General features: G+C 53.8%; 2 protein-coding genes across 15 annotated transcripts in view; one reads left to right on the top strand and one right to left on the bottom strand.

Moving 5' to 3' along the window:
- Positions 1–13,214, top strand: part of ATG7 (autophagy related 7) — a 231,371-nt gene extending 218,157 nt beyond the window's left edge. For all 8 annotated transcript variants that reach the window (XR_010411756.1, XR_008505105.2, XR_010411758.1 and 5 more), the window contains one exon: positions 12,920–13,214. Coding sequence is in view for 5 of the 8 variants with exons in the window: in XM_045861818.3 (XP_045717774.2) it covers positions 12,920–12,952 (33 nt within the window). In the remaining 3 variants the exon portion in view is untranslated. The remainder of the gene's footprint in view (positions 1–12,919) is intronic.
- A 927-nt stretch (positions 13,215–14,141) lies between these two features.
- Positions 14,142–23,056, bottom strand: part of VGLL4 (vestigial like family member 4) — a 194,499-nt gene continuing 185,584 nt past the window's right edge. For all 7 annotated transcript variants that reach the window (XM_054504597.2, XM_064592232.1, XM_064592227.1 and 4 more), the window contains 3 exons: positions 22,501–22,723; positions 17,331–17,454; positions 14,142–16,926 (listed from right to left, as the gene is read on the bottom strand). In XM_054504597.2, coding sequence (XP_054360572.1) covers positions 16,655–16,926; positions 17,331–17,454; positions 22,501–22,723 — 619 coding nt within the window. In that variant the 3' untranslated portion in view covers positions 14,142–16,654. The remainder of the gene's footprint in view (positions 16,927–17,330; positions 17,455–22,500; positions 22,724–23,056) is intronic.

Here is a 23,056-nt window from a genome sequence, read left to right as displayed (position 1 = left end):
TATTAATTTTTAATTTTGTTTCATAGTTTTAGTATCTTAAGCATTCTCTGCCTGCCCCAATGTTTCATTAATTTTTTTATGTTCTTTTTTAGAAGTTTTATACTTTTACATATATGTCCAGGTTTCATTCATTTCAAGTTAATTTCTGTATATGGTTTGAAGTAAGGGTTGAGCTTCGTTTTTCTCCACATGGGTACCTAATTGTTCCAGCACCATTTGTTAAAAAGACTCTCCTTTCCTCATTGAATTACTGTGGCACCTTTGTTGTAAGTCAGTTGACCTGGTATATGCGTGGGTCTCTTTCCACTCCTCTACTCTTTTCTGTCCTTACTTCAGTGCCGCACTGATTCCTGCAACTTTGTACAAGGTCGGGGGCCTGTGTCTGTCTCATCCTCTGGCCTCTGCTGGGGGCGCCCAGAGGCAGCACCCTCAGGACTCCGTGCAGGGATACCAAACGTTTTCTCGAATGTCTGCAGGGACTGAATCAGGGCCCTCTTGTGATATTCCAGGTCACCTGCCTTAGCATTATTTAAAGTTTCAAAATTATCTCTTACCAGGTAAAGTCTGTGTATGTTTATATCCTGTATTCACCTCGCTCTAGAGCTCTGAGCTCTCACGCGTTTCTCCCTTCCCTCCGTCCTCTCTCCAGTGTTGACCCCAAAAGCCCTTTGAGGTAGAGAACAAAGATGCTAAAGTGTCCGCCTTTTTACAGGGGCACTTTTCAGAAAGTTTTCTAAGGAACTGAAAAGAAGAACTACATAATGGAAACCATTTTGCAGCCTCCAGCACGGCCATTTATCTCAATAACCATTTCATTTAAAATGTGGGCCAAACATATAAATCATATCTTGAAAGAAAGTATGTTGGTGCCACAGAAATTGCCCTGTATTCTTACCACCTAATTTGAAAAATGTGTTTTGAAGCTGGGAAGAAAGCAAACAAGCCTGGGGCCCGGCCGCCCTTCTCCCACACGTCCCCTTCCTTCCCTCTGTCCCCAAAATAAATCCACACTACTCCCCAAACTAAGTAGAGAAGCTGAAGCACGTAACACACACCCTGTTGTTAGTCATTCTCTGGGGCTGCAGCTGCTATTTTGGAGGCTTTGCCTTTGAATGTCAGTTGGTAATGAGGAGTGGAGAGCCCAAAAACCAGGCTGCTCCCCACCAGTCCTTGGACTTGACTGACCCCTCTCAAGCCTCAGTCGCACCCTTGTCCTTAGGCAATAAACACTCATTCGAGCTCTCAGATATTGGTGCTCCTTTAAGGACACATCCAGAGGGAGGTCGCTAAATAAGCAGGGCTCCGAGGTCCATTTTCCAGACTAATCATAAGGGGAGACACTCGGCAGCCAGTGCTGGGGGCTAGGAATTCCTGGGGCTCCCATGGAAACCTCACCAAGGAGTCCATGGTTAAGATGGCGACCTCTCCTCCCTGGCCCGAGGTTTTTTACGGTGCTTCTGGGCACTTCGGCAGCCAGCACGCTCGCCCCCAGGGGCTCTCAGGGCACAGCGGCCCACTCCGCTTGCCGCATCTTCTTCTGGTCGGGAAAGTGCCATGTGAGCTTTGTAAAAACATCTAAAGTAAAGAAGAAAGTTGGCACCTGTGACTCCACTACTTGGAAGTTATTGTTCGGTTTTGCTTTTTCCTTCTAGTTTTTTTTTTTAAACCACGGGTGTATGTGATTGGGGCACATGGTTTTGTTTTCTCTTTTAACGTATACGTTTCTGACGATTTTCTCATATTACTAGAACTTGCTTGAAAACATGTTAAATGCCTGCCTACTACTCATCCTGTACACAGGCCAAGCTCTCTGACCCAGTCTCCCCTGGTGTAGCGGCGAGGACAGGGGTCCCAGTTTCTCTCTCCTGCCCCAGGGGATGGCTTGAGACTAGTGTCCCCCATGAAGCATACCATCTCCCCTGCCTGCCTTCTGTCCCTCTCTTCTGGCCTTGGAGGCCTGCTCAGCCCCTGGTGGGAAGATGGAAACGAGCAGCCGTTCCTCAGGTGGACTGTCATGGAGCTTCCTTGTCACTGGGTGTTGTCACCTGAGGTCTGCACCTCCCCAGATGGAAGGGAGCTGCAGCCTTGACCTTGTTTTCTATTCTTCCTCCCCCAAGCCTAGTAGCCGCTCTTAGCAGCCTGTTCTCCACTGCTTACCTCCCGTGCTTACTTTAAGATGACAACCCCCCAGGCACCCCTCTCCAGGGCATCCTGTCCCTGTCTCTGTGTTTCAGGTGTTAGCTGGGTTCTTGGTACCTGGGCCAGTGAACTTAGGAACTGCTGAGCGCCTCCCCAGCGCTTCCCCAAGTGCAGGTCTAGTGTGTTGGCCTGTCTTTTTCGCTGGATCTAGGTTCCGAAACACTAGGCCATTTTTTCAGACCCCGTCTTGTCAGTTGCAGCCCAGAGCATCTGAGTTGGGGGTGCTGTGGGGGAGGATTAGGGGCAGAGGCCCCTCGAAGGTGGCATGCAAGCCACATGTGTGCATAGGCCCAGGCCCTGCCTCCTCCCTCGATGTGCCTTTGATCAGTTGTTCAGCCAGACAGAGGCGTCCTCCCCACCGAACCCCACCACACGGGGAGAGGCACCCCATGCCAGCATGAAGCATTTCCTTTCTCCTTTGTCCTCCTTCACCACTGGCTGCCCAGTGTGCTTTGTATAAATCATTGTTTGCATCTTACCAGCTGCCTGGGCCACAACTGTTTCTTTCTGGTAAAACCTTAACCTTGTGCTGGAACCCCTGCCACAGTCGGGTCATGGGGCGGTGCATGCTGGGTCCCTCAATTGGCACATGAGGGGGTGGAAATGGGGAAGTTCTCCACCAGAAGACTCTAGCACTGGAAGTTGCCCCAAAAGTTCTAGCTACCCCTATCCCACTTCCCTCCCCCACCCTCAGCTGCCTGGTGTCTGGGAGGCTGAGTTTGGGGCTGGGTCATAATTCCTCTCCCAAATCAGGTGCCCATGAGAGGCCAGGTTGGAGGAGGTAGTGAGTGTTCGGGGTCCAAGGGTGGAAAAGCCAGCGGGCATCTTTAAAAAGGAAGGTACCAGAGCAGTCATATATAAGAAAAGGGAGTGCAGAGCCCTGCGGGTGGGGTGGGGAAGGGGTCATTTCATCTCCACTGAAGGAGGGTGAAAAAGGCCTGTGGATAGAGCAGGAACAAGGGGTCCCAGCAAGGGTGCTGGTGACCCCCTGGAAGTCCCCCACAGGGTGGGCGGTCGAGCCCCACGGCAGCCCTAGCTATCTGCTCCAACCTTCCTTGTACAGACTTTCTGCCCTTTCTCTTCTCCCTTGTTTGTCCCTTATGGTCGTCACCTGCTTATACCAGCTGGCCTAGGCAGGTCACATCAGCTCCATCTGCCTTGGCAGAAAGGCAGAAGGATCTCGAAGTTTTCGGATCCCATGATAGAGACACGGATGCTGGGGCACACAGTTCATCTCGCGTTCTGGACTTACTGTGAGAGAGAGGGCAGGGTTATTCCTGAGTTGATCCACGTCCCCATGCTGTGATGTGAGCTCCAGGTGGGAATCTGGGAACTGGGGAGTCAGAACCTGGGCCTTGACCCAGTGGCACCTCCTGTGGCCCTCCCCAGACACACACTGCACGAGTGGACCTGGGTTGGGCATGGCCACAGGTTAGCCTGAAAGGCCCCCCAACTGCTACGTACAGAGCATCCTTTTGGACTAGCGCCCATCCTGCACTGGGGCCCTTAGACTCCAGAATCAAGAATTGTCCACCACTGTGCATTGCCGTGGCCTGGCTTGGGACCTGATGGTGGGGCCCAGGAAGGAGAATAAGAATCTCAGTGGTCTGGAGCCCAGGCCTCCCTTTGGAAAGTCGGCTCTGCTGCCAGCAGGTACCCACAGCCTTGTCCCACCATCCTTTGGGGTTTGGAGGGCAAGGGCTTGACTTGCCAGAGTCCCCAGCAACCATCTGGACTGAGGGACCCTTTCCTTTACTGTTTGATTCTTGGGTATTATGTTCACACCAAAAATTGCCCTTTCTTTTTTCCACTGTGGTATCATATACAGAGCAGATGGTTCTGAGTCACTGTTCATTCAAAGGCTGTGTATTGGGCCCGACTCTGTGCCAGAGCCTGGGACACAGCAGTGAACTGAGCCTGGACCTCCCCTCGGGCGGCTCACCTTCTTGGGGGGAGTCAGGCAGATGCACAGACTAAAATGGCAACAAATTATGGTAGGGGCGCTGAAGGAACCAAAGGGCTTGTTTGCACCAAAGAATGAGGGGAGGCTATTTCAGACGGGTGATCAGGGAAAACAGCAGCCGCACAGAGGCAGGAGCCAGCCAGGCAATGAGGTCATGGGGAGGGTCGTCCATGCCCAACGGAGGTGTGTGCGAGAGCCCTGCAGAAGGCAGGAGCTCTCGAGCCTAGGGGGCTGGAAGAAGGTGAGCAAGGAGTCGCGGGAGGTGAGCTTGGAGAGGTCAACAGGGCCATGCATGGGGGCCTGGGGCACAGAAACAAGTGTGGGTTGCACTCTCCCTGTGTGAACAGCACTCCAGGTACTGTGGAGACCCAGGGAGAACAACCAGGGGCCAATGATACCTGAGGACAACAAATCTGTTCTCTGGTGGACATCCAGAGTCTGCCGAGTGGCCCTGGAAAAAGTCTGAGGATACCAAGGTGTCTCCCCTCAGGGGCTGTGGCAGAGACCTGCACGATGCCCAGGGTGGCGCAGGGGACTTGGCCGGACTCAGGCCTGCAGCCAGCCATCCACTCTTCCCCCCACCCCTTTCCTCCCCCTGCTGGGCCACCTTCTCCCCTCCCTTCCTGTCCTTGAACATGACCTAGGATGTCAAGGACCAAGGGCAGGTCCACAGTCTGCTGGCCATGGGAGCCCTACAATCCCTGTCCTCTCTCTGGGCCTCGGCTGTGATTGGGCCACTGCTCTGGGCAGCCCTGCCTGGCTTGGCCCTCTGGTGGGCATGTCTCTGGCTGGCTGCCCCCCAATCTCTTTGGAGACTCTTCCTCCGCTGGTCCCCATGGTCCCTCGGAAGTCTGAAGGGGCTCACAGACTACCAGGCTCCTGCCCCTCAGACAAAATGGGGGTTAATGCCCTCCACTGTTTCCCATAGTTTAAAGGAAGGTACTGAGCACCTGGACAGGCAAGAAATGGAGGACAGCCCCTGTCTGCCCCCCGACCAGCCTAGTGCCGCCTACCCAGTGAACGTGTTTTTGAATAAGTGATTGTACATGAGTGAATGAACGATGGCTATAGTGGGATCCATTTGGAAACATGATGGGGCCTTCGTTCTTTCCCAAGTGGACCAAACCCTGGCTGGGAAGTCTGCTGGGGAAGTCCAGGCTGATGTCTTCATCTGGTCCCCAGCCAAGGCCACCCCCTAGACCCCTCTGTTCTCTGACTTTCCCACAGAAAGATACATACCTGTAAGTTTCCCAGAGAGGAAATGTGGGGCACAGGGCTGCTCAGAGGCCCAGAGAGATCTGGATATTTCCATTCTTATATTAAAAAATAAAGAAATGCCCAAACTGGGTTTTAGAAACTGTGGTATATTTTAAATGTTTACATTTAACAAATGAACACTTTTAACACATGCACACAAATATAATCGTGTCATTCACAGGGTAATTACAGTGTTTATAAAGAAAAACCTTAATTCGTGGCAGGCTCCAGGCAGTGCGGTCCAGAAAGGGGACCCAAGTTTGGAATTGGATGATGAACGGCTCCTCTCAAATGTGTCTGTCTCATTTGGAGAGAGCAGAAAGTGAAACCTTAGGGCCCTCGGGGGGTGTGCGGTCCCGGTCCTGCTGCCTGTTCTGCCTGGCGTCTTACGATGAGTCCTGTTGTGGGAAGGTCCCCCTGCCTTCAGAGCAGCGGCCCCAGCCCCACCGTCTCCACGCCCACCCTGGCTTGAGGTGCCACGGCGCGGCCTCCAGCCAGGCCCCCTCCGCCCCCGCTTGCCGGGGCCAGGAGCGTGGGCTCAGGGCAGGAGTGTGGCCTTGCCTCCTGACCTTGCCGGGGTCAGGGGACAGAGGGCGGGGACCCCGGCAGCCAGGACAGGTCGGAGGCTGGCCCGCATGGGCCCATGGGTCCCGTGCGTGCCATCCGGCGGTCGGGCCGCTTACCGCGCATCAGGCCAGGAAGCAGGTTGGGAGACTGTTGTCCGTCATCAGTTTCTTCAGAAGGAATTGTGTTGAGCAGTAAGGAAGTGGTGAGATCAAGTGGAAAAGCCTCAGTCCGACCCTTACTAGCTGGGTCTCCTTGACAAGTTACCTGATTTCCTCTGGGCTGCAGTTGCCTACTCTGTGAACGGTCACACCGCGGTCCTCGGGCTCTTGAGAAGACTGAGCGTGCGAGTGGGTTTGGTAAATGATATCCACCGTCCGGATACACCCCATTTCCACTCATCAGTTGGGAGACATCTGTGTTGTTTCCACTTTTTGACTTTTATGACTAATGCTGTGAACATTTTTGTACGGACGTGGGCTTCCATTCTCTCGGGTACACATGCAAGAGTGGGACTGCTGGGCCACAGGGTCACTCTGGTTAACTTTGTGAGGAATGGCCAGGCCAGGTAGTTTTCCACAGTGGCCGTGCCACTGGGTATGTTCCCAGCAGCATCTGAGGGGTCCAGCCGCTCGGCGTCCTCACCAGCGCCTACTCTCTGCCTTTCTGATTAAAGCCATCCTAATGGGTGCCACGTGGTATCTCTTCACAGTTCTGATTTGCATTTCCCTAATGACTAATGATGTTCAAGTATCTTTTCATGTTCTTCTTAGCCGTTTATGTCTTTCTCGGAGAAATGTCTACACAGCTCCTTTGCCCGTTCATAAATTAGGTTGTCTTTTCACTACAGAGTTGTAAAGGGTCTAAACACAAGTCCCTTATCAGATGTATGGTTTGCACAGATTTTCTCCCGTTCTGTGGGTTGTCTTTCCACTTTCCTAACGGTGTCCCTTGAGGCACAACATTTTTTACTTTTGATGAGGTCCAGTGTATCTATTTTTTTTTTTTTTTGGTTTTGTTGCTGTGCTTTCAGTTATTTTTCTTTTTGATTTTTTTGACTATATAAACATGGACCTGATGCTCAAGTTACAAGGGATGCTCAGACCAGCCTCGCCCCCATCCCACCCACCCACTGTAGGGAACCATTAAAATTAATTTCCGGTTTATCAACTGTGTGTTTATTTTTGCAAAATTTTAAAAGAATGTAATGTTCTTATTTTCTCTTCCATCTCAAAAGGAATGTGTTTATAAAGAAGGTGGCATGCCACAGACACTCGCATTTTTCTTTCCCTCACTAAGGAAATCCGGGAAATGGCGCCCTTCTGTTCACTGAGCTTCCTCGCTGTGTTTTAGGGCCACGGCGGCCCCTAATGTGGCTGTGCAGCAAATGGCTTAGCAAGCTGGTCCCCCACTGAGGGTCACTTGGGCTGTGTCCAGTCTTTGCCTGTTAACAACCCATGCAGCAGTGAATCACACCCTTTTGTATTTGTGGAGGTGTATCTTTAGGACAGACTCCTAAAAGTCAGCCTGCTGGGTCAAAATCCGAGACAAGGAGTTCTGTCGGAGAGTGCTGGTTGCCTCCGTAGGGCTTTTGTGCTGTTTATCCTACCAGCTTCCACCAGGAGGGCTGCTTTCCCACAGGTTCACAAATACAATGAATGAATGTATTGTCGAGCTTTGGGATTTGTGCCCACCTGATAGGTGAGAAAATGTTCTCTGCAGCTTTTAAACTTTTTATTAAGATTTATTTATTTGAGAGCGAGAGAGAGCAGTGGGAGGGGCAAAGGGAGATGGAAAGAACGTCAAACAAACTCCCTACCAAGCACAGAACCCAACTCGGGGCTCGATCCCATGACCCTGAGATCACGACCTGAGCGGAAATCAAGAGTCGGGTGCTCAACAGACTGAGCCACCCAGGCATCCCTGTTCTGTGCAGCTTTAAAAAAATCAACTTTATTAAGGTATAATTTGTATACAGTACAATGCACCTATTTAAAGTGCATAGGCTGGTGAGTTCTGACAATCTACTTTCTGTCACCATAGGTTAGTTTGCCATGTCTACATTTTACATAAATGGATCCATAGGGTACATAGTGTTTTGTGTCGGGCTGGTTTGACTCAGCACAATGACTCTGAGACGCATACACGTTGCGGCGTGTGTGTTCCGTCCCTCTGATGGTGAGTAGTCCCCATTATGTGGCGATACCATTCTTTGTTTCGCTTTGCCTGCCAGTGGCCATTGGGATTGATTCCAGTTTGTGCCTATTATGAATAGAGCTGCTATGAATATACTTGCACAAGTCTTTGTGGACACGTGTTTTCATGCCTTTGGTAAAGAGGAGTAGAATGGCTGCTTCCTATTGTATAACTTTAGACGTCACCAGACCTTACTCCCAAGTGGCGATGCCAGTTTCTGTCCCTGCTCACAGCACTACGTGAGTTCCTGTTGCTCCACACTCTCACAAGACCTTTGGTGCTACTAGCCTTTTTTATTTTGGCAGTTCTAGAAGGTACAGCGTGGTGTCTCTTTGTGGTTTGCATTTCCCTGAGGACTAAGGATGCTGAGCACCTTTTCAGGTTCTTACTGACCATTTTATTTCCTTTTTTGTCAAGTGTCTATTCACATCTTTTGCCCATTTAAAAAAAAAAAAAAAGGTTACCTGTCTCTCTATTATTGAACTGTAGGAATTCTTTGTATATTCTGGCTACAAGTCCTTTTTATATACACTGTGAATATTTTCTTCTAGTCTCTGGTCTGCCTTTTCATTTTCATAGAAAATGGTATCTTTTAGAGACCAGGAGTGAGTTTTGATTTTTGTGAAGAGTGAGTATTTTTTCTGCTGAGTATTTGTGTCCTAAGAAATTTTAGCATTTCTCTTATTCTGAGCAGCTGAGCCCCTTTTCTTATGTTTAAAGGCTGTTTGCCTTTTTCTGTGAACTCACCGTCCATGTCTTTGGTCTGTGAATCCTTTTATTGGTCTTTCTCTTCTTGATTTGTAAAAGCTATTTGTACATTAGGGCGATTAGCCCTTTATGGGCTGAAGTGGTATTTTCTCCCACTTTGTTGTCTTTCCAACTTTGCATGTAGTTTTTTCTGTGCAAAATTGCACACATGTGTTTTCACATAATCCACTGTATCTGTTTTACTGCTTATAGATTTAAGGCTACAGGCTCCTCACTCCCAGGTTATAAAGAAATTCACTGATGTTTGTTTTGTATGGTTTCACTGTCATATGTTTAGATCAGTTCCATTTGGAGTAGATTCCGATGTACGGTGAAGCATGGAATCAATTTTATCATTTTGCAAGTGACCGTCCAGCTGTCCCCATATCTATTAAAAAGTCCATCTTTTTCTAATGATTTGAGATCACCTTCCCCAGACCTTTATCATTAAGATACTAAATCTCCATATGTACTTGGACAGAACTCTTCTGTTGTTTCTGGACTCATTTCGTGCCCAGGGCCCATCTGTCTGTTCCCATGGTGACGCAACCCTCTTCTAAGTTGTCAGCTTTATGACCTGCTTGAACATAGAGCAAGGGAACCTCCTCATTATTATTCTTCACCAAGGTTTTCCTAGATATTCTTGCTTATTTATTTTTTCCCCATAAACCTTAGAACCAGCTGGTCTAGCTCCAGAAAAGATACTTGTTAATTTTTTTCAAATGGAAATTGTGGTAAATTTCATATGAACTTGGGCGGACCTGTCGCCCTGTGCGCTTTCCCTCTGTTCCAGCATACTTTTCACAAGGCCCTGGCAAGGACCGTGCGGGCCTGAGCTGACGGGTTTTTCTCACTTGGATGTTATCCATTTCATGTAGGTTTATTCCCTAGGAATTTCTCTTTTTCATCGCTCTTACGATGGGTTCTTCTGTTTTCCAACTAGCTGCTGTTTGCAGATACGAAGGTGGAATTTGGTTGTTGGTCATTTTATACCTTGCTGCCTTATTGAATATTGTCTTTATTCGTCTCAACATTTATTTTCTTGGGTTTTCTAGGTGCGCAAAAAGAGACCATTTCTCTCTTCCTTAGGGTATGAATATTTTTAAAGCTTTGTGTTATATGTTGCCAAATCTCTTTTTTTGAAAAATACGGTACCAATTTATGTTCCTGCTGGAAGTGTTTTGCCACTCCCTTGCCAGCACTGAGTATCAACATTTTTTAAATCTTTGCCAGTTTAGTACAACCTTCATTCATTATGAAGAGGACATTCATGAGGCCTCTTGTCTGCCAGGCGCTGTGAGGGAGGCTGAGGACAGAAGGCCCCTCCACACCCCCTGGGCCTTATTCTAGGGTGAGAGGAGACAAAAGTTTGTTTTTTTCTCCTCCAGCTTTACTGACAAAAAGTGTATAAATTTAGGTTTTACAAAGTAGTGTTTTAATATATATTATGAAATGATGGCCACCGTGAAATTAATTACCATATCCATCCCCTCACATGGTTATTGTGTGTGTGTGTGTGTGTGTGTGTGTGTGTGTGTGTGTGATGAGAACACTTAAGATCTATTCTCTGGGCAAATTTCAAGTATATAGTATTTTTAACTATAACACCATGGTGTACATTGGATCTCCAGAACATACTCCTCTTACAGCAGCAGGTTTGTACCCTTTGGCCAGCATCTCCTCGTTTCCCCCCAGTTCCTGGCAACCACCCATCTGCTCTATGGTTCTCTGAGTTCAGCATTTTTAGATTCCACCTATAAGTGAGATCATGTGGGAGTTGTGGAGGCTCAAGCTTCTGGAAGCTTTACAAATAAGACTGCTGCCTTCCTGGGCCCAGCCTATGGGAAAAGGACTGACTGCCCTAGTGGAGAAACCCATCTCAGGCCCAGAGAAGAACTCTTTCTGGAAAATCCCTGAGCACTTATATAAAATCCATTATCCACCCCCACCCCCTTCTGTAGAGTCCTGTCATAGTAAGCCTTTCGGGTGCCTTGCTTGATCCCCTGCACAACCTGGGCGGTGCCAGGAGCATGAGGCAGAGCCAGCACCCCTCCCGCCCCCCTCTCCCCCCACTGTGTGCAAAGGCAGAGCTGGGTGCTGAAGACCCTACCTCATCACTGAGATGCAATAAAATGGACAGAGCCTCTGGAGCTCCTGCTTTTCCCTAAGGCCCTGCTCTGGGCCTGGCCCCCCCAGTGTCCTTTGAAAAACCCTATCCATTCACAGAAGGCACTGCTTGTTGACACAGACTGCCCAGGCCCTGGCTGGCATGTCTCCCACCCCCAGCAGGTTATAGCCCACCCCCAGCCCTGGCGCCGCCTCCATGCAGCCTGCCCCACGCAGCCCTTGTTGTTCATGTAACCTTTTCCCACACACGTGCGCTCCCAGCTCTGCACCTGACTGGCTGTGTGATCCCGGGCAAGCCATCTTCCCTCTCTGAATTTGTCTCCCTCTGCACCCCGGGGCTGTGTGGGGTGGGGGAGGGGGTATTCGCATCGGCTCTGCACAGCCGCAGCCGTAGTGCAAGGAGGGGCCCCTCCAGGGCGCAGGTGTTGGACGACTGAGGGAGAGAATGGATGAGCCCCACCAGTCCACCCTCCGGTAGCTGATTTTGCACTCGGGTGGTCTGAACCGGAGGATTATCACATCCAGGGGCTCCTAAGTGCCGCCTCGGCGTGGGATGCAGCCACCCTCTCCTACCCCCCACCAAGCCCCATCTGAGGGTCCAGGCCCTGGAATCTATTTCAAGCCCTGCTCTGGAGCAGCTGGGCCTCGAGAAAGGCAGGGCCTGCCTGGCCTCACGCAGGCCGCCGGACCCCAGCCCAGGCCCCTCCCCACCCCTTCCCTGCTCCTGCAGGCAGCTGCATCTTTGCTGGTGCCATCCCACCCCGGTATCTCGGGACAGTAGGGTGTATGTAGAAAGGGGGGCGGGTGTGAGAGGCGCACTCACCACAAGCCCCCGGCCCAGGCAGCTGGGACCTCAGGATAAAGGAAATTTCCTTCTCTCTGTATTTATTTTCCACATCCTTGACTTTGAAAGCCAAGCTAGTGTTGATATTTACCTTGGCCAGGCCTCCCCATGTCCCTGGGCCAGCCTGGTGTAAACATGATGTTCCTTCTCTCAGCTCTGCTAGGGTTGAGGTGGCCTTTTGCAACCAGTTCTAGGAATTTTGAAAGTCTGAAGGCGTAAGTTCAGGGACCAGCCCCCAGGGAGCCCAGGGTGCGAGGAGCCCCGGGGGCCTCTGTGCTGGCGTCCGGCTCCCTCCCGGGGATTCAGGCGGAGGGCTGCAGCGGAGGCGGCAGCTGGGGCCCCCTCACTCCTCTTGACGGGTGACGCCGTGAGAGCCCGCTGTCCCCTTACGCCGCCCCCATGAAGGTTGGCCCCAGAAGTCTTGGGCTCACCGAAGGCAGAGAGGGACAGAGGCAAGATCTGGCTGTCTCCCCTGGGACTGGTTTCCCGAGGGACAGCCAGCTCGTCCGTGCTTGTCCATGTGTGCCATCTGTAGTCCGTTCAGCACCTGGAGCACGGCTGACGGGCCGCCCCGCGGGTGGGAAGCGTGTGCACAGGCCGGAGCCCCTGCCCTGGGAGGCCGTGAGGAGGAGGCGATTAGAGAGGATGATCTGGGGCAGCGGGCGGGGCGGCAGAAAGAGGAGCGGGCGGGGCTGGTGGGCACAGGGCTGGCGGCTGTGCGGTGGGCGCTGGGAGGTGAGGGGCGCTCAGACTCCCCGTTCAGATCCCAGCACCCCCGCCCCCAGGCTGGCCGCTGTTCGCCCACTCAGCAGTGAGGCCCGGGCAAAGACTTCCCTTCTCTGTGATTTGCTTTCATTATACAAGAACTAGGGTGTCTGTCTCTGTCCTTAGTGACCGGGGCGTTGTGAGGTGCGCAGTGGGAGCCGTTATTTCTTTTGTTTGCTATCACACCACACAGATGAGGCCACATCAGTGGGTGCCACCGGGCGGCTGGACACTGAATGTCTCCCTTCTCCACACAGATCTGGGACATGAGCGACGATGAGACCGTCTGACGTGGCCCACCCTTGCGTGGCTGGCTTCTCCCTGGCCGCCTGCTGAGGAGCCCTCGGTTACCGGAGCCGGACTGCCACCCCCAAGACCGGTGATTCTGGGCCCTGCGCCCCTCCAACCTTTGTGGTCTCCTCCTCTGTGTACCTTGAGGACCAGGGCCCCCTCTCCACTGCCCAGGAGCTTCTGGGGTTCTCCATTTCTCATGATTCATGATCTTACCAGTTCTGAGCTAAATAATAACCTTGGCTTTGGCATTGCCATTGATCTGGGAGTTGGTTCCTTCCACGAGTTCTTTTTTTCTTGTTGTCAAGTGTTTGATAGTCAAAACTCCTGGGATCCTTCCCACCTTGGCCCCCATGGGGCGGCAATGAGGACAGGGAACAGTCAGCCCAACACACCAAATGGGGAAATGAGAAAGCAGCTCCTTCCGGCAACCACTGTGGGGGGCAAGCACCAGAGTCCCTGGGCTGCCCTGCAAACCCCAGAGAGGGGGCACCAATGCAGGCTGACGTCCTTGTGAGCTCTTGTCAGCCTGGCCTGCTGGAGATGGAGGGACGTGCAGGACAGAAGGGCCCGCACTCGTCCTACTGAACCCAGAACTCCACTACGGACAGAGTCTGCCACCCAGACAGTTCCTCCACCTCCTGGCCTGTCCTCAGCTGTGGGCAAAGCATCTGTGCCTCCCTGCTCAGGGGCGGAAAGAAGTTTCTGCTGCTGCCTTGAGCTGGTGGAAGGGCCCAGGAACAGGTCTCAGGGCCACATCCTGGTCACGGCCTGGGTGGGAGCCCCTCCTGCCCCGGAGGAGGCCTCACACCCCCAGAGCCCACTCCTCTGCAGCCAAGTGAGGGAGGCGCCTTCCCTCCCGAGGGCCTAAGCGGTACCCGGGAGGCCCTGACTGCAGCGTGTGGTGGCACACCATCCGGGACACCCAGCGCTGGGCGTGGGCACTCAGGAGAGGGACGCACCCTCTCCACACTTGTGTTCTTGGGGTGTTCTCTTCTGCCTCAGGCCCGGGACCCAAGTCAACAGTGAGGCTGAAGGCGGACTCTTAGAAGGGTGGGGTTTCTGCGGGTCAGGTTGTCAGCGGGCTTCTCGTGGAGTCGGAGCTACAGCCGCGGTCCGCCCACCTGCGTGGGGCAGAGGGGGCACCCCCCCCCCCCGGGGCCCGTGGGTCACACGCACAGCCTGTGGTTTAAGAGCACTTTATTATTGTTCTTAAGGCTACTTTTAAGTACAAAAAAAAGATGGCCTGCCAAACCTTTTTTTTTCTTCTTCTTCTTCTTCCAGGAAAAACAGGCCACAGAGAATGATATATTACAGATTTACAAACAAGGAGAGAACGGGCAGGACGCACCGTGACGGCGTGGCTCTGTGAAGAGCTCACTGTGCTCCTCCTGAGGCCAGGGAGTGTGTCCTTTCCCGGTGAAATGTTTGGTTTTCTGCCTCCCCGCGCCCGGGGCCCCTCGAGGGGCCCGCCTATCCCAGATAGGCCAGTGCCGGGGCCCGGGCCGAGGAGCCCGCCCTTCGCAGAGCCCGCCGCCGGCCGCTTCCCGCCACCGTGCTCAGTAGCCTGGAGCAATAACAAACTAGTGGCTATTAAGGCAGATGCAGTGTTCTCATAGAATAACTGTGTTCCTGCACTTTTACAGACAAATCTACGACCAAAAAAAAAAAAAAAAAAAAGATCAACTTTTTTTTCCAAACAAAAAAAATATGAATGATTACAATGGGAAAGGGAAAATTAAATAGCTACATATCATTAACAAATTAATTGTTCTTCAAAAAATACCTACAAATTTCTCTGTACATTCTTTACGCACAGCGTAATGATGGTCTTAAAGTTACCTATATAAAAAAAGTGTTTTCACCGATTTTTCCTACAGAAAATATAGGGGCCCGAATGCGAAAGCCTGGAAGCCCAGTTACGTGGGGGTGAAATGTGTGCAGGGGCAAGAGGAGAAGGGCTTTTCTTCCACCTGTGGAAAGACCTGCAGCCACCCTGGGACCACAAGAGCCGATCCGCTGACCTTTCTTTCTGCCCAGTGATGATTTTCACAATTAACCAGCTAACCTGTATTTTTCTTATACTCAAAACCAGCCTCGAGGGCTTCCGGGCATCCACAGCGCCTCACAGGGGAGGCGGGTGCGCTGTATCACCTGGCCAGGCGACTCTGTAAGCCCTCTGGTGGCCTTCTGGTGGCTGGGACGTGGCAGGCGGTGGGGGGGCGGGGGGGGGGGGAGGATAGAAATGTACGTTTACCAAAAAGAGGAGCAGCTGTTGAACATCCACAGCTGTGTCCGTCATGCTTTCTTCTTCGCCTAATTTCTAGTTAGTAGCTATTACTCTAATAACGATAATAAACGCAGTGATAACTGTATAAAGTCAGTCAGAGGAATGTATACTGCCTTGGCCCCAGCGTATGAGGAAGCACAGAAAATACCATATCACAGATTGTCAGTAATCTGCTGTTCAGCCAAGAGGGTGGAAAGGGAGCAGTTTCTGCATGGAGGGAAGTTGGAAGACACAAACCCCAACTCCCCTGGGAGCTAGTAATAAGCAGACAGGGGATGCAAAAACTAAATGTCAGCCGGCAGCAAAAAACTCCAGCATCCTACACCGCGGCTGACCCACGACTGGCCTGCCCGTCTCCAGGGCCTGCCAGCCCCACACTACTCAGGAGTAATGTGAATATCAAACACAAATCTCAAGAGTACAACTGTACCAGCAGTAAGTATATCTAGGACTGTAACTGACAAAAATAAACTAATTCTGAAAAGAAGCTAGTAAGTATTAAGGTTCTTGTTTACTAGATCTATACAATTAATAGAAACCAGCTATTTTTCTCCATTAAAACATGCATCACGTTGAAAGCACTATAGAATCCTCCAACCTCAGCTCTAGTCTAACAAACTGCAGTGTTTAGGAAAGGGAGAATGCCCGTGATTGGTAGTCTGCAGTCCAGTTGCAAGCACCTGAAATCTAGAGAGAAAGACCTATAACCTGTATGAGACTTCCCCTTCCAAAGCTGTTTTGTCTAAATTTAAAAAAACAAACAAACAAAAAACACACAAATGGTCAGAAATGTCATCCTTAAACCCTTTGTTTTTCAGCAGTTTGCCCTCAGAGTACTAGCATCTCACAGAAAGTTGTCCGCCAGGCAACTTTAGCCCTCCTCCAATAGTGCAAATCAGACGCGACAGTTCTCTGTTCTCTTCAAGTAGACGCACGCACGCACACAGACACACACACGCGGGCCGGACCAAACACGCAATGGAAGCTAAGCCACACACACCCCGGTCTCGAGAAGCAAATTAAAAAGCACAAAGCATTTGGGTCACCAACGTCATGGCTTGTGACTGAGAAAGCGTGTGCCGTGGAGTTCTGGCCCCCGACGGGGCAGCAGACCTGCATCAGAGGTTTCTTTGGTAACTGAAGCAGGAAGGCAGGACGCTACGTCAGCTGTTCCTCGTGCAGCTCCTGCTATGGAGTTTGAGGGCCCCCGGGTACGAATACCAAGCAAGTACAAAAACAGAACAAAAATCCCAACGACATGGTTTTTGCGAATAGACCACCCCTCCCCTCCCCTTTCCCCCTACCCCACCCCCACAATTTTTTTTTTTGTTTTTCCATTTTTTAAGCACTGACTGTTCAAAGCTCAGGCAAACCATGCAGATTGACATCTTGTTCAAGGGTGGCGCTCCCTTCACGAGACCACGGAGGGGGAGTGACTGTGGCTGACCATGTGCGCAGAGGGGCTGGCGGGCTGGCCCCTGCGCGAGGCTGACTCAGGGCTGCTGGATGCGCCGTCCTTGGCCGCCTTGATCTGAAGCCACGTGTCACCCAGGGCTTTGGCAAAGTGGTCGTCCACGGAGCCCGTGATGGACACCGAGTTGGGCGCCGGCTCGGGCTCCTTGTAGTTCTTGCCCAGGCTCCTGCGGAAGTGCTCCTCCACCACGGGGTCGCAGGTGGCAGTGGCTGTGGGGGAGCAGGACAGCGGCCGGTCAGGGCTCTGGGGACAGAGGGCCCGTCCCCACCCGCCCTGGCTCGGCACTTGGCCAGGTCTCCTCTCTGAACCTGTAACATGGCAGCGTGCCTGCCTGGGCGAGGGGTGAGTTCAGAGAGACAACGTGGCCTTCAGGTTGGTAGATCTTGTCCCAACCACAGTTTCTTCCCTGGAGGGTTCTTCCCCCTGTCCCACTCAAGCCAGACACAATGCTGGCCGCATGTGTGCTCAAAACAAACCTCTTTCAGCCTCAATAAAACCTAAACTCCAGGGGCTAGCTGTTCTGTCCACGGCATGATGTAGAAGGAATGCAAACACCCCACGTGAGTCACGGCCGCCGCCCGCCCCGCGCGCGCACGGACACTGGGTGACTTACAGCTCGGGGCCCTCCGGTAGCTGGCTGGCCCGGCCGCCGCGCAGCCGCTGTGCGCAATGGGGCAGTGGGAGAGGTTGCAGTTGCGGGTGCTGGCCGAGGCGCACGTGATCACCGACGGCCGGTTCTGGGGAGAAGAGGAAGGAGGCTGCGGTTAGCTCTGGCTCGGCGGGCAGACGAGGGGCGGTGGCGCTCACCCCAGCTGGTCACCCCAGTCCTTATACACGTGCCACGGCTGTGAGGCAACACGAGTCTGTGTGTCCCTCCACCACCACGGAGGGCACTCTTCCCGCCTGCGGGGAGCCAGGGGCCGCCATCCATCGGGTCCCAGTCCTCCATGCAAGGCCCCCAGCAGCACCGTCCACTACGCTGCTGCGAGCCTGTCCCTCAGTCCCTCCGGACAAGAGGCAAAGTGAAGGCCGGTCTGTCTGCCGCCCAGAGTGACCTTGCTGACCCACAGCAAACTCAGCGAGGGGGCCTCCGTGGCTGCGTGAGGAGCCTCCACAGCTCCTGCGGTCAAGTCCCCAGGGCAGCCCGGTCCCTGCCCTTCTCAGCATGTGCCCTGTAGCCCAACGGCTTCTATGAGTCGTTCCAGTACCCTCCCAACACACTCCCAATTTTTGCTTAAGCTAAAAACAGCTCAACTTGGTTTCTATTATGACCACACAAATCCTGATGGGAGGTGGAAATGCAGGAAGTACATCCAAGTATGAATTTACATGCATCCCACCCCTGGCCGACACACACTCCTTCCCCACGACCACCACGCCGTCTGCCTGGTAAAAACTCTACTTGTTCAACCATCACCGCCTCCCCATTTAACAAGTCAATCATGCCTTCCAAGTGTGCCCAGAAGACCCCAGCACCCGGCTCCCCTAGCCGTGCACACTTCAGAGCAAGGACCAAGAAGCGTTTCTGGAGCCCCAGACCTCAGCAAGTATCCAGAACAGAAAATACCTGTGAATCAAACAGCTTCCTCAGGTTCCTGCCAGAAAGACATCTCCTGACAGCGCTGAAGACAAGATAGAGGAGGATGTGCCAGGAGTTCCAAGAAAACTAGAGGGGAGCTGCTTGAAGGGCCCCCTGAGAGGGCCCAAGGATAAGAACAATGTCAATGTGAGGGCAATTAGGGCTTCTCTACCCCTGGCCTCTCCTTTAAAGAGTTCAATCAGTAGCCAGGATAGACACAAAAGGCTTGCACAGCAAACCTTCCCACGATGGGAAATGAACAGGAGTGAAAAACATGTTCTGTGATAAAGATCTGGGCCTACGAGGATGGGCCAGGACGTGCTTGAGCCTAACACTGAATTACTCACATCCAAGATGGGGGAAGATGTGGCTCAGCAGCAGCATGTAAAGGAAAAATTGGGGGTTTCATTACTAGCTCAACACATCAGCAATGGGGATGGAGTGAGTGCGACCCACCACAGTATGGACAAAAGTGGTGCAGAGAGAACGTGGCTTTGAGGCCAGGTCTGCTCTCCACATCAGGCAGCACTTCACCCTCTCACCTCCATTTCTCTGTGTGGGAGACAGAACGCAGCAGCTGAAGAGGGGGTTGGAGGACCGCCTGAAGGCGAGAGTTTAGGGCCAAACCTGTGGTGGCAGGGGTCCTGCCCTTCAGGGCTGGTCTTGCTATCTCTGGAGAGCAGCCTGCAGCCTGGAGCCCACCTTCTGAAGGTTCTTTTTAACCCTGAGCCTGAGATCCCCCTGGCTCCCCTCTTGTAGAATGTGCCCTCCATCCATGAGGTGGGGCTGAGGTGGCCATGTCCATAAGGGACCTTTGCCCCATTGGCCAGGCTGGAAATCTGACCCAGGCTTGGGGCCAACTACTAAGCCAGACTGAGTACGAGATTCAGGTTGACCTCAGAAGTCATGGGGTGGTCACGCCAGGCTGGCTGTGTGGGTTGAGAAGCAGAGAGCGAGAGAAGAGGACGCAGAGACGTGGACCGGCACAGAGCCAGGGGAGGGAGGGCCTGGCTTCCTCACCAGCCCTCCCAGGCAAGGGCTGGCCCTTCCTTCCTGATCCTGCCGTACCCATGACCCTGGGCTCCAGGAGACGCCCCTGGTCCTCCCAGTAAAACTCCCTTCCTTTTGTGCTTCCGCCAGCTCAGGCTGGTTTTTGTTCCTTGCAACTAAAGTCCTGACTGACGCAAATGTCACCAAGTGGGGTCATGTCTTGGGGAAGGGGTCATGGAAGGTGAAGAAATGTAAAGTGTCAGAGAATGAATTTGGGGAAGCTCGGAATAAAGCTAGAAGAATCAAGTCAACGTCCAGCCTAATGTCAGCCACTCGGGACAGAAGGTGGCCCCCGAGCAGGGACCAGCAAGGCAGAACCACTGGTGAGCGTGGGGACGCCGTGAAGACGTTCCAACCTCACTCCTGGTAGTAGCGGGTCATCTCCAGGACCCCTCCTGGCCGGGGACAAAGGGGACGCTGGGGACAGGCACATGGACAGCGGGCTCAGCCTCTCTCCTCCGCACAGCCCAGCCCAGCGCTCCCGGGACGGGCCACACCACCTGCCCCCCCGGCCGGGCTGCAGCGCCTCACACCCACCCGGAACAGGCCTCCCGCCTCCAGATGGTGAACGCGGGGAGCTCCGCGGCCCAAACTCCCCGCCACACCCTCGCCTTCCAGATGGCGAAAACGAAGGCCAGAAACGAGTAGCCTCCTGGAGCTTCCGCAGCCAACCCAAGGCAGGGCCAGGCCGAGACTGTCACTCACACCTCACTCAGCCCTCGCCCCGCCCGCGCTGGCTGACCCTCGGCCGAGGCCGCCTCGGGGAAAGAGCATCCAGAAGAGAACCATTCTGCTGGGCACTGTCCCCGGGGCTCATTACTATGTACCCCTATCCTGCATCTCATCGGCTGCTGTCCTCAAAGCCACTCCCGCCGGCTTTCCGTAGCTTTCTTTAGACCCCACCATCCCCTCAGAGCCGCCATCACAGAAACGTGAAGTGGGGTGACACTTTCTGCAGCCTCCCCAGACATGCCCTCTCTGGGAACCTTCCCATCCCCGCTCCCAGAGACCTGAGTGGGAGGCCTCCCCCGCCCGCCCGCCACCCAGCGCTGTGCCGTTGCTCCAGGAAGCCCCGTCCCCGCACCTTCCCTGGCTCAGAGCCGCGGCCCCGCAGGCACCCCGCCCCACGGGAGCCACGCTGACAGCGCGCCAGTGACACCCACCCCGGACGGCGAGGCCAGCCCGGTACCTGGCACAGCACTCGGTAACCGTCCGAGAGAAAGCTCAGGCCCCAGTGACCACCCAGGCCATACCACGCTGGCACAGGAAGGAGCTCGATGAACGGTCCCCAGAGCCATAAAACACATGCTTCTCCACCAACCCCAGCCTTGAAGTTTAGGCCTGGGCCGCTGACACATGTCAGGGAAGCCAAAGCCACTGTACCTGTCCCGGGAAAGCTATGAACTTATTCCATGGCCACTGGCTTTGTTCTCCATCCAGGAATCCCCTAAGAACTCAGGTGGGAATTCAAGGTCCTCAGTCCTAGAAAACCCGCCTAACAGGCCCCCAGCACATCTGACGGGCCAGGGGCCCTCTTGCTGGACTGGGCAGCCAGGCACACTTCACAGAAGGGTCGGGGAGACCATGGTGAGAAGAGCCAGGTCACCCTGTCCAGTGGCACACTTCTCACACAGCAAATATGACCAGGATCAACCAGAAGACCCTCAAAGTCACAGAAACCCTTGCTCCAAGCCAACACTACAGCTTCAGAGACAGCTGTTCTGGGCAGATAGTTCCAGGGGTTTCCGGGGAGCTTCCTCCCCCAACCACCACGGGCTCAGAGAAGGAACTTCCCAGTGGAGGGCCCCCCGCCCCGTGCCCCATCGAGGGGCTCCCCACGGCACTGGCTGAATTCCCTGATCCTAGAAACCAATCTCTGATACTTAAACCTCCTCTCCTGTGGCCTCTGAGTGCAACCCTCCTGCACGCACCCAGCTCCCTGACCAGACCGCGAGCTCCTTCCAGGCTGGAACTGCATCCTACACGCAGGTCTCTGTGGCGCCAGGGCTTGGCGGTGCCCAGGGCATGTGCACGCTCCGTGAATGGAGGGGTAACTCGGCCCCCAGTTCCTATCAGAGTAAGTGGCTGGCTGCTGCAGTACTAGCTGAAGTACCATAGTTACTGGATAACCGGTCTCTGCCGGACGAAAACCCCGAGTGCCTCTCCTTGCCTGACCAGCTTCTAGCATCCTCCCCCTGCGCGCAGTAGGCGCCTACCCAGTTTCGTTAAATGAATGAATAAAACAAACGGGATGGAGATGCCTGGCTCCCACACAGGAAGCACAACGGCTCGTCAGCCTTACTGCGACCCCGGCACCAGCACCCCCTCTCCCAATGCCCAGAGCCCGCCCCCAGCAGTACGAGAGACTCGATCAGAGCCGGGCGCCAGGCGGGGGTGCTGTCGTGGTGGGGGGGTGCTGCAGGGAAGCCGTGGCATGCGCAGCAGCAGAGCCCCCAGCTGCGCCCAGCATCTCCTCGGGACACGGCACCTGCCTCACTCACTGCCCGTCAGTCTTCAGCAAACGCTGACTGGGGACCTACTGGGTCACAGGCCCCAGAGGTTCACAAAGACACACCATGGGCTCGGGCAGGGATTCCAAACCTCGATGCTAATGCTTCCTTTTATATTTCTCCAGGAGCCCCACTTTTGAAATATTGGGGGTTTTTTAATCAAGCAAACTGTGTTTATTAAGAATTTAATTTCCTTATTTTCCTTTAATTAAAAAACATCCCGATCCGCCAATCACAGATTCCCCACCAGCAGGAGCTAATAACCGCTCTGACCACTGACTCTACAGGATTCCAGCCCAAAGCAAAGGAACCTGACATTTAACTTCGTCGGTGTGACCTTCTAACAGGTAAATGCAGGATCTTCCTTGATCCTCCTAGAAACAGGATCGCCGAGGAAGACTACTGAAAACAGACCTCGCCTAAACCAACCCTGCCTTGTGCAAAGACACTAAGCCCCAGAGAGGTTAAGCGTCTGGTCCAAGGCCGTCAGGTGTGGAAGGCCAGGCCTGGGCGGGTCTCGGCGGCATTCGGGGAAACGGTCCATGCTGCCGCCACTCCTCCTTTCTCCAAGTGCAGAACCGAGGCTGAGCCCACCTCTCCCGCCACCTCCCTCCTGGCCCTGAGCTGCACGGACAGGGGCATACCTGCTGCCGCTCCGCCGGGGTCAGCGTGGGCGAGATGCCCGCCGGCCTGCCGGCGTCCATGCTGTTCTTGGTCAGTGCCAGCGGCTGCTCCAGGCTGAGGCCGGGCAGGGACGCAAACAGCTGGCCGCCATGCAGGCTCACGGTGGGGGCCACGGCGCGCTCGATGGGGCTGCGGCTCCGCTCCCGGGGGTCTTTTCGGCAGTCTCCGTTGGCAGTCTTGCTCCTGAAAGAGGGGGAAGAGCGCTCAGACGCGAATACCCGGCATGCCCCGAATGGCGAACGGGATGCCGGCTCTGAGCCTGGCGCTGCACGCTCATGAGGTCACGGAGCTCTCCACCGTGTGGGGGATAAAGACTTAGCAGCGTTTCCGTTTCCCAAGGCTCAGGTCAAACAGCTCACCGGGAAGCCGAGGAGCCCCGGTGCTAACCCAGGGCGGCGTGACTCCAAAGCCCCTCGGTGGTCCCCTCCGCCCGGCATCCTCCCCTCCCCCATCAGAGCCCTTCTAGAATAAACTCCACGGGCTCGGGGCCTGGAGAGCTAGGCTGTGTGCTCGGGG

The sequence above is a fragment of the Mirounga angustirostris genome, unplaced genomic scaffold, assembly GCF_029215605.1.
Source record: "Mirounga angustirostris isolate CCGP_5_RB_7025 unplaced genomic scaffold, mMirAng1.0.hap1 SCAF_1, whole genome shotgun sequence".
Lineage (NCBI taxonomy): Eukaryota > Metazoa > Chordata > Mammalia > Carnivora > Phocidae > Mirounga > Mirounga angustirostris.
This window is presented reverse-complemented; position numbering and strand designations above follow the sequence as displayed.